The sequence below is a fragment of the Elephantulus edwardii genome, unplaced genomic scaffold (assembly GCF_000299155.1).
Source record: "Elephantulus edwardii isolate Elephantulus edwardi_28Jun2011 unplaced genomic scaffold, EleEdw1.0 scaffold00017, whole genome shotgun sequence".
Lineage (NCBI taxonomy): Eukaryota > Metazoa > Chordata > Mammalia > Macroscelidea > Macroscelididae > Elephantulus > Elephantulus edwardii.
This window is the reverse complement of record NW_006399767.1, coordinates 12,119,083-12,129,831: the sequence shown is the minus strand read 5'-3', so window position 1 is coordinate 12,129,831 and position 10,749 is coordinate 12,119,083. Positions and strand designations below refer to the sequence as shown.

At 43.3% G+C, this 10,749-nt stretch overlaps 1 protein-coding gene across 1 annotated transcript; it reads right to left on the bottom strand.

Moving 5' to 3' along the window:
* Window positions 1-525: 525 nt before the first annotated feature.
* LOC102866136 (phosphate carrier protein, mitochondrial-like) lies at window positions 526-1,918 on the bottom strand. The gene is made up of 2 exons (XM_006881939.1): window positions 950-1,918; window positions 526-864 (listed from the first exon to the last, which is right to left on the bottom strand). Exons 1-2 carry the CDS (start codon window positions 1,872-1,874, stop codon window positions 704-706), a joined length of 1,086 nt encoding a protein of 361 aa, XP_006882001.1. The 5' UTR covers window positions 1,875-1,918; the 3' UTR covers window positions 526-703.
* Window positions 1,919-10,749: the final 8,831 nt, after the last annotated feature.

Below are 10,749 nucleotides of genomic sequence, written 5' to 3'. Positions count from 1 at the left end.
TCCTCCCACTTCCTGACACACAAGAGGCCATTGCAGCAATGACCGTGCCAAATCACGTGGTTGGGTGTCTTCCTCTCCTTCACTGACCCTCCACCCTTCCCAACATCATGTCCTTCTCCAAGGAACATCCCCTCCTAGCAACATGCCCAAAATATGTGAGGCAAAACCTCATCATTCTTGCTTTCAAAGAGCACTCTGGCTGCACTCTCACCAAGACATACCTAACTCTTGGTATACCTAACTCTGAACATCATAGGATGTTCAGTTCTCTTCTTCAACACCATAGCTCAAAGACATCCTTTCTTTACCTGTCATCCTTATTTATTGTCTAGCTCTTAGATGCAGAGCAACAGATCAAAAAGACTATGGCCCAAATGAGATGCACTTTAGTCCTCAAACTAACATCATTACTCCTCAATAATTTAGATAGTTCCCTAACTGCAGACTTTTCCAGTGCAATGCATCTCTTTATTTCCTGACTACTGGTACTAAGGATGTTTTATGTTTTGTTTTGTTTTTTTAACATCATTAATAGTTGGGTTTATTTCAATAGTAATTTGGAAACTCTTGCCTTAGGCAAGGGTACTAGCAATAATTTTAACAGGAATAGACAATTTTCTACACAGTCAAATATATAAAAGTTCTTTGACTTTGCTCAACACTGATCAGCAAGCAGATTCAGTCCGTATTTGCTTTGATCTATCTACTCAGTTAACCCAAGCTTCTTCTTCAGAGACTCTGGCATCTCAGGTGGAGGAGGACGAGGGAGTCTGAAGTACACCTTCACGGAGTCATAGATGAACCACTGCAGTGCAGTCAGAGTGCCAATCATGATGATACGGGCAAAGAGTCCCTTCCACACACCTGGATGAAATATAAAATAGGAATGAAATAAAAGCAGCATATCCAAAAGTATTCTCTTTCTACAGAGTAAAAAGATAAATTCTACCTTTAAATCCAAGCCTCTGGAGGACCTGAGAAGCACTGCTACCTTTCTCTTTATTCAACACAGATACCACAGAATCAGCAGGGTGAGAAACAATTGCACAGAAGACTCCAGCTATATAACCTGCCACAAATGTGACAACAAGCTGCTCCGCCTTTGTACATTCACTTCGGGGCTTGGGAACCACAAACTTGTACAATGCTTCAACAGTACGCTCAAAGCAGGCAAATTTCATCATGGTGTAAGGGATCTGTCTCATCCAGAGAGGAGCAACCCCCTTGTAGAACGCATTTAAGCCTTCTTCCTTAAACATTTTGGGAGCTGCATCCCTCAATGTATTGGCATAGCCTGGTTGGGTTTGAATTCGAACCTTAGCAGCTTCCATAGGAGCCAGGGCTATGTCAGCGAAGAATTCAGCACTGGCAGAGGCAGCCAAATACAATGATGTGCGCCAGAGATAAGCATTCTCCTCTCCAAGCATGTTGCTATATAAGACTTTGAAGACCTCATAGAAGCCAAATTTGCAGAGTCCTTGCATAGAGTAGCCAATGAAGGTTGGAGCCCATCCTTTAGCCAAACCACGAACACCATCCTCTTTAAGTGTAACGGAGAACCCGTTAAATATGCCCTTGTACTTTTGAGGGTCCACCTGCATACGGCATTTCACTAAATCCAGAGGAACAACAGCAGTATGTGTCAGACCACAACTTAAGACCCCACCAAAGCCACACAGTGCATAAAACTTCATGGAGCCATATTCACAACTGTATTCTTCCACGGCGGCGGCTGCCAGGTTGCGGGGACGGCGGGGCTGGCCGGGGGGTCCGGCGGGGCTGCGGCGGGGGTCCGACAGGCCATCGTGCACGAGCTGCAGGTGCGGTGCGTTGAAGGGGTTCGCTCGTGCGAGGTGCGCCACAGACGAGAACATGCTCTCCCTAAGATGGCGAACAGCACAGTCCGCTCCCTCGGAAAGGCTGCGGCTCACAGAGGCCGAACGTCCTCCCGGCCCGCAGATCTGTGCCCTTCGAGCGTGTCAGCGTGACGCACGCGGCCCATCAACCCTAAGGATGTTATTTGTGGGCCTAAGCAAGATGAAGCCATTGGCAGTTTCAATCTCCTTTCAATCCATCATGATGCTGTCTACTGGTCTAGTGGTAAGAATCTGTTTTCTTGATATTGAAGTAAGATGCAATCCATACTGAAGGCTGCATTCCTTGATCTTCTGCAGCAAGCACTTCAAGTCCTCCTCACTTTGAGCAAGAAAGGTATGTCATCTGCGCAACACAGGTTATTGATAAGTCTCCTTCCAAACCTGATGCCACACTTCTCTTCATAGAATCCAGCTTCACAGATAATTTGTGCAGCATACACTAGAGACAGGTATATAAATAGACCATCTCTCCTCAGTGAGATGGTCTACTGGTGGTCTTTATTTGACACATGAGCTGATGTTGAAATCATTAATTGAATTTAAGCATCTGGATTTACCTCCTTCAAGTCTTGGTTCAACTATTACTTCCTCACTGAAGCCTACCTTGACCACTCATTTAAAACTCACACACCTCCTATACTCTTTTTTTAAAAAGAAAATTTTTATTTTATTATTTTTTTATGTGTGTACTGTCAAACCTGATCTGACTGGTACAGGAGGAGATTGCCCCTCCTTCTCTAGCACAGCGTCTGGTGGATTTGAACCGCACACCCCTGGGATTGCAGTGCAGCTTCCTGCCAGTAGGCCACCAGAGCTCTTTTAAAAACTCACACACCTCCTACATTCTTAATCCCTCTTGTTTCACTTGTATTTCTCCCTATCAATTTCTTGCCCTTCTAATGTACTATAACACTTGATGATTTTTCTTCTTGGAGGCTAAGATTTTGAAGCTCCATCTCCTATACTCTGGTCACACGGCCAGGAGGGACCAGTCCTTGGAGAACGACATCATGCTTGGAGGAGTGGAGGGACAGCACAGGAGAGGAAGGACCCAGATGAGATGGATTGATACAGTAACTAGGGCAATGAGATAGGTGTGTCAGAGTCAGTGAGAATGGCTCAGGACAAGGCAGGCTTCAGAGCTGTTGTACATAGGGTTGTTATGAGTTGCAGGTGACTCAATGACACATAACAATACTATCCCAGAGGCAGGATTTCCCCTCTCCTTTGTTCATGCACAACGTCTGACACGTACATGCAGTAGAAACGTGTGACTGAGTGACTCTTGAGAACTGTCTTTGCATGCATTGGTGCTCCCTACATGCTGTTTGGTTGGTTGGCTGCTCAATAAGGGTGCCAAATTGGTGCAAACCCATCTCTTTCTCTTTTGGAGGATGACCTGAATCGATTACTGAGTCTTGAAGACTAACTTCTTAGGGTCAAAGAAGTGAACCTTGCTGAGATTGTTAGAGCCTTGCTGGCTGGGCTGAAAAATGCCTTTGGAATCAGATGCTAGGACATTGATGGGTCCACTCCAAGACTTCCCAAGGAGCCAGGCCTGGCTCCACATCCCGTTTGCCAGGGCTCAGCATGCAGAGGAGAGGCCGTCAGCTGCCAAAGACTTTGTTTTATTGTCATTGCATTTGGCTCCCCTCTGCGTGAGAGCTGCCAGGGCAGCCACCATCAGGCCTTGGACACTGGGCTGGGGTAATAATAGCAATTCCATAATTCTCACCCGAGCCACAGCTGAAAGGCAGAACTGCTGGAGGTGGCTGTGAACACAGGAGCCACCGCAGCAGCAGGAGGAGGCGGCAGGAGTGCTGGGACTGGCTGTTCCCACTCTCACTTCCTCACGGGTCCGGCCTTGGACAAAACTCCTGGAACTTTCCCCAGCTCAGACTCAGGCCTGTTTCCACAGCTTGTCACAGAGAGATGTTATTCTTAAATGCTGGGAATGTAGTGGAAGATCATCAGGTAGGAAATTCTGTTATTGACTAGCAATCCAGAAAGCTATAGGCAAGTGAGATTGCTGCTTGAAAGGCTGTTTCTGCTGTTAGCCTGCCAGGGTTCTCCTAGCGTGTGCTGTCCAGGCCTCTGGAAAGAGATGCCACCAGATTAGGAAATTTCCCCAGAATGGTTTTCATCACCCTGAGTTGTGAAGCAAACACATGTTTGGGATGGTCAGCGTTCAGAACCACCCTGGTCTGAGGTACGCTCAGGTTCTGGTATTGCAGAGTGTAGGCCCTATATACTGTATGTCTGCATGAGGGTTACAACTCACCCTTATTTAGGTAGAGGAAAGAACCCATGTCTAAAACCCATCTTGTCTAAAAGCCTTCCCATGCATCTAGAAGCAAAGCAGAGTGGAAAGCCTAAAAGATCCCATGCAAGGGGTTGATCAGAGAGGTTGTGTATTAGTTCCAACTCATAGTGACTCTGTAAGGCAGAACAGAACTGCCCTTTATGGGTTCTTAATGGAAACACAATGTCACATCTTTCTTTCAAGGAGTAGCTGATAGGTTCGAGTTGCCATCATCACTGTTACCAGCTGAGTGCTTAAACACTGTGCTACCAGGGCACCTTTGATGCAGGTGGTTGTTATTGTTGTTGTGTGCCACCAAGTCAGAACCAACTCATAGCTGACTCTCTAGCGGGTTTTCAGAAGCAGTTAATCACACAGGAGGAGAATGCCCATTCTAGTCTTATGGAGCAGCTGGTGTATTTGAACTGCTTGTCTTTGAGATTGCAGTATAGTTTCTTACCACTAGGCCACCAGAGCTCCAGATAGTTCATGCAAATATTAGTTATGTACTTGCATGAAATATAGTTCTCCAAGTCTATTCCATTCCCCACACCGACATCTATCCAGCCTTTCCTGAAAACTTTGGCCTGAGACATGAAGTCCATATAATACTTTGTGAAAAAGGTCTCCTAGGACCAAAAATTTTGGGAAATGCTGACTACTTTTATTGAGATTCTTAACACATGTTCACTTATTAAAGTCTCGGAAAAGTTCTGCAATGATGAAATTGGTTCTATTTAATACACTGCTTTCTAAACTTAAACTCTTTTATCACTTTTTAATGTTTGGAAAGGTGTAGGGGTAGTGAAGGAGAGGAAGACCCTCAACCAGGTGGACTGACACAGTGACTGCAGCAATGGGCTCGAGTGTGTCAGAGATTGTGAGGATGGCACAGAATCGGACAGGACTCATATTTGTTGTTCATAGGGTCACTATGAGTAGTACTTGATAACACCTTGTTGTTGTTATGTGCCTTCATGTTACCTGCGACTCATAACGACCCTATGTACGTACAACAGCTCTGAAGCCTGTGCTGTCCTGAACCAGTCTTACTGACTCTGACACACCTACCCCCATTGCCCCAGTAACTGTGTCAATCTATGTCATCTGGGGTCTTCCTTTCCTGTGCTGTGTCTTCACTCTTTCAAGCATGATGTCCTTCTCCAAGGACTAGTCCCTCCTGGCCACATGCCCCGAGTATGTGAGACAGAGCTTTAAAATCCAAGGAAAAACTTGGTTTCACCCTCTCCAAGACATCTATTTGTTTTCTTGACACTCTATAGTATGTTCAAGACTCTTCTCCAGCACCACAACTCTAAGGCATCAATTCTTTGTCTGTCTTCCTTAGCCATTGTCCAGCTCCCTGATGCATAGCAAATAACTGTGAAGACCATGGCCTGGATCAAGCACACCTTAGTCTCTAAACTGACATCGTTGCTTCTTAGTACTCTGGAGAGGTCCCTGACAGCAGATTTTCCCAGCACAATTAGTCTTACTTAATATTAATATTGTTGTGGTTCAGACTCATAAGCAACCCTACATATAACAGAGTGAAACTCTACCTGATCCTGTGCCATTCTTATAATTTCTACTGTGCCTAAATCCATTCTTCTAGTCAACGTGTCAATCTATCTTAAAAGCTTTTCTCTCTTTCATTGACCCTGTGCTTTCCCAAGCATGATGTTTTACTCCAGGAATGGGTTGTTTTGATAACATCTCCAAAGTATGTGAGGGGAAAATCTCACCATATCATTTCTCCCTAAAGTACCTTAAGGACAAACCAGGAAGCCTGTTATTCCCTTTTGGAAGTGGCTTCTCACCTGCTTCGAGGTGTCCCAGTCCTCTCTTCTGCTTGAGTTTAAGGTGTTCCATGTGGTCAAGCTAGTTACTTGATTGGAACAGCTCCACGGCTGCCAACGATGAGGCACGGCAGAGGCTGATGATGACTATATCATTTCTAAGGAGCACTTTGGCTAAGTCTTCAAAACAGATTTGTATATTCTTTTGACAGTTCCATGGTATATTCAGTATTCTTCACCAACACCACAGTTCAAAGGTATCACTTATTTTTCAATTTTCTATTCACTGTTCAACTTATACAAGCATATGTAGCAATTAAAAAGATCGTGGATTGGCTCAGGTACACTTTAGTCTTTATAGTGACTAATCTCTTTTAGCACCTTAAAGAGGTCCATGGCAGCAGATTTTTCCAAAGCAATATACTGTTCGATTTTTTGACTGCTTGCATGAGTATTGATTGTGGATTTAAGTAAAATTAAATCCTGTCTTGATAATGCTGCCATGAATGTGCTCATCAGGGTGTATCAAGAAATCTGGAGGATAACTCCCTGGCCAACTGACTGCAAGAGAGCCATATTTGTTCCCATTCCAAAAAAAGGTAACCTGACTAAGTGTGGCTATTATTGAACAACATCACAAATATCACACACTAGCAAAACCCTGCTGAAGATTATCCAGAAATGACTGGAACATTGACAGAGAACTACCAGAAATAGAAGCTGGGTTTAGAAGAGGTTGTGGCACTAGTTACATTATCCCTAAAGTCAGATGGATCTTGGTAGAAAGCAAAGAGTACCAGAGGAATGTCTATCTGTGTTTCGTTGACTTTGCAAAGGCATTTGACTGTGTGAGTGACAACCAATTGTGGCTAACCTTGAGTAATATGGGGATTCCAGAACACTTGATTATGTTTATGCAAAACCTATACTTGGACCGGGAAGCAGTCCTAGGAACATAGTGAGAAAACACTGCATGATTTAAAATCAGGAAAAGGGTGCATCAGGGATGTGTTTGGGAAGCTGGGCTTTATGAGGAGGAATGTAGCATGAGGATTGGAGGAAGACTCATTAACAATGTACATTATGCAGATGACACAACCTTGCTTGCTGAAACTTAAGAGGACATGAAATGCTTGCTGTAGAAGGCCAAGGACTGTAGTATTCAATATGGATTGAAGCTCAACATCAAGAAGGCAAAGATTATAATGACTGGGCCAATTTGCAGCACCATGATAGATGGAGAAGAGATTGAGGTTGTTAGCAATTACAGCTTGCTTGGCTCCACAGTCAACACTCTTGGCATCAATAGTCAGGAAATCAAAAGATGAAGTGTGTTGAGAAAATCTGCTATCAGGGACCTCTCCAGAGTATTGGAAAACAACAGAGTCAGTCTAGAGACTAAGGTGTCCCGAATCTGGGCCTTGGTCTTTGCAATTACTTGCTATGCATCAGAGAGCTGGACAATGACTAAAGATGACAGAAGATGAATTGATGCCTTCAAGTTGTAGTGCTGGAGAAAAGTCTTGAACATACCATGCATCACCAAGAAAATAAATAATTCTGTCTTGGAGTGGGTAAAACCAAGTTTCTTCTTGGAGGCTAGGATTTTGAAGCTCCATCTCACATACTTATGGCATGTAGCCAGGAGGGTCTGGTCCTTGAAGAAGGACATCATGCTCAGAAGGGTGGAGGGATAGCACAAGAGAGGAAGATCCCAGATGAGATGGATTGATGCAGTAACTGGGGTAATGAGTTTAGGTGTGTGAAACTGACTCAGTATAGGGAGGTTTCAGAGCTGCTGTACATAGGGTTGCTATGGGCCTCAGGTAACTTGATGGCACGTACCACCACCACCGCCACTACTACCACCACCACTCTACTTACTAGGATGTTCCTGTTTGATATAGTTGTAAGTATTTCTGGGTTTTTTTTTCATGTTAAGGTATAATCTATAATAAAGGCTATTATAGCCCTTGATCTTCAATAAGAGATTCAAGTTCTCTTCATTTTCAGCAAGCAAGGTTGTGTCATTTACATAGACTATTGAGTCTTCTTTCAACCCTGATGCCACAAGAACAAATAGTACTGAATGAAGAAATCCAGGCTGCCTGGAAAAAATTGGGGTAGGGGGAAGAAGATTCCATGAACTGATGGAATACCAATTGAGGTATTTCAGCAAACAGATGCAAGCCTAAGTGTGCTCATTTGTCTATGACAGGAAATTTGGAAGACATCTGGCCAACCCACTAGAAGAGGTCCATGTTTGTGCCCATTCCAGAAAATCTCTAACATGATGGAGAAATTATCAAACACTATTATTGATATTGTATGCAGGTAAAATCTTATTGAAGATTGTGAAAAACAAAAACAAAACAACCCACATTATTGGGACAGTACTTCCACAAGGAACTGTTAGATATTTAAGCTGAACTCCTAAGAGACTGTGGAACAAAGACTACACTTGTTGAGGCCAAATGGATCTTGGCTAAAAGCAGAATATACTAGAAAGATGTTATGGTGTCAGAAATCTTGAAAATTGGCTTTTCTATCTAATGCATTAGCCCTAATTGAGGGCATGGCTTCTAGCTAGCTTAGTTGTGGACACATGGTCTTGCAAATCATCAACAGCTGTGGGACCAATAGAAGAAAGTGCTCATTCCACACTGTGAAAAATGTTGATGGAGAGATAGTGAAGAGACTATGGCAAGGTGTAATCCTGGAGATGGAACCACAGTTAAAAATTTTGCTTGCTGAATGATTGAGGAAAAAGCTGACTTACAACTGTTCTGAGTTAAAGTTTACTGCATGACTGAGGGAACCAGAGGTGCATTTGTGCTGCTGAACTGAGCCTGGACTTTCACTAATTGAGGAATTGTGCCTTGCTAATCTGGTTTGGGACTGCTGGACAAAACCTGGATTTTCACTGTGTGATATTCTTTGCCTCCCTCACTCCCCAACCTCTTTTCATAATAAACCCCACTACTGTGAGTAGAGTCTCTTAATCAAGTCGTAACAAATGTTGGACCCAGTTATTGATAGAAATAGGTGTAGGAGCATGTGGGGTGGCATGTCTAACCATCTAGCTGTTTATTTATTACTATGGATGTTATTGATGGGGACAGATCCCCTTTATGAAATGGGTAGAAGTCAGATTTGGCCACCTCCACTTTGTATCTGCTCCTTTCACAGATGTTTGCTTGGTAACTGTAAAGGCACTTGACTGTGTGGATCATAATAAATTATGGATAACATTGGAAGGAATGGAAATTCTAGAATACTTAATGCTGAAGCAATCCGTACTTAGACCAAGAAGCAGTTACTTGAACAAAATAAGAGGCTATTGCATGATTTTAAACTAGAAAATTTGTATGTGTCAGGGTTATAGATTTTCACTTTAAAATTGGTGTTCCTCATGTAGTACAGGGTCGGTGAAGGATAGAAAGACTTTCAACCAGGTGGATTGACACGGTGACTGCTATAATGGGGTCCAGTGTTCCAGGAAGTGTGAGGAGGGCACAGGATAGGACAAGGTTCAGATTCATTGTTCTTAGGGTCTCTATAAGTCGTACTCGACTCAATGACACCTAAAAATAACAACATATAGTCCACTGGGAAATACAGGTCCTAAGAATGAAGTTTCTAGAGATAATCATGATTGATTGAGCCTGCCTTCTGGTTGAGGGCCTTGTGTAGTTTTCATTTGTACTGCATAGCTTCCCATCGAATCCTACTAACCAAGTAATGGTCTGAGGTCACTAATGAGAGGGAGAAGGGGCCAGAATCAGAGCTTTGTTGTCTGGACAACTAAGACTTTTGTTAAAACTTTTCTCAGGCATGGAGTGTTCCTACCAGCTACTCACTGTGCACAGGTGAGCCTAGACCCTAGCAAAGTAAAGCTGTACATGGCCTGGCCTTTAAGGCTCCCAACTCCTTTGCAAAAATTTGTCTGGTCATGCTTTCTGGCGCGGGCATTGCTCACTCTTCTCAGGCAAGTCGTGGGTCCACATTATGGACTTTCCTTTTGCTTCTTCCATCAAATGCTTCCTTTCACCATGAGATCAGAGAAACTAACTGGTGTTCCATCACCGTGACAGCTGACTGCTCTAAAAGGAATCATAGAAGAAAGCTGCTGATAAAGTAAGAAAAAAGAAACCTACAACAAAACTAAACATCATAAAATAGACCGAGCTTCCTGGTAGAGACTATGGAACTGTTGAGACTGTGGTCCTTGGTTACCTTTCACACCTGGAAATCACTCTGTGACTCAATTTTCAGGCAAACAATAGTTGAGTCTATTTGGTGATATCACAGATGGGTATGTTTCTTGGAACATTCAACCGTAGAAGATCTAAAGAACATCATTTCCCCAAAGATAAAGTCCAGAAGATAGGAAGGGCTAGGAAAGAAGTATGGAAGCAAATAGGAAAGCCCGGGAAGAAGTGGAAGAGTGTGGATTATAATCGATGGCATGGAGTGGTTGAAGATTAGTTGAAACATCAATCTGCTTTGTTAAATTTCACACAAATAGCAATAAAAAGTTAATTTAAAAAAATAACTCCTTTACCAGAAAGGAGGCATAGTACCTAATGTATCAGGCTGGTAAGTGAAAAATTGGTGGTTTGAATCCACCAGATGAGGCTTGGGAGAATGAACAGTCTCTTCCTATAAAGATTTACAACATCAGAAACCCAATGGGGCATCACAATGAGTCAGAACAGACTGTAGCCTTGGCTTGTCTGTTTTACGTGCAAGACAACTTAAAAAACTCAAA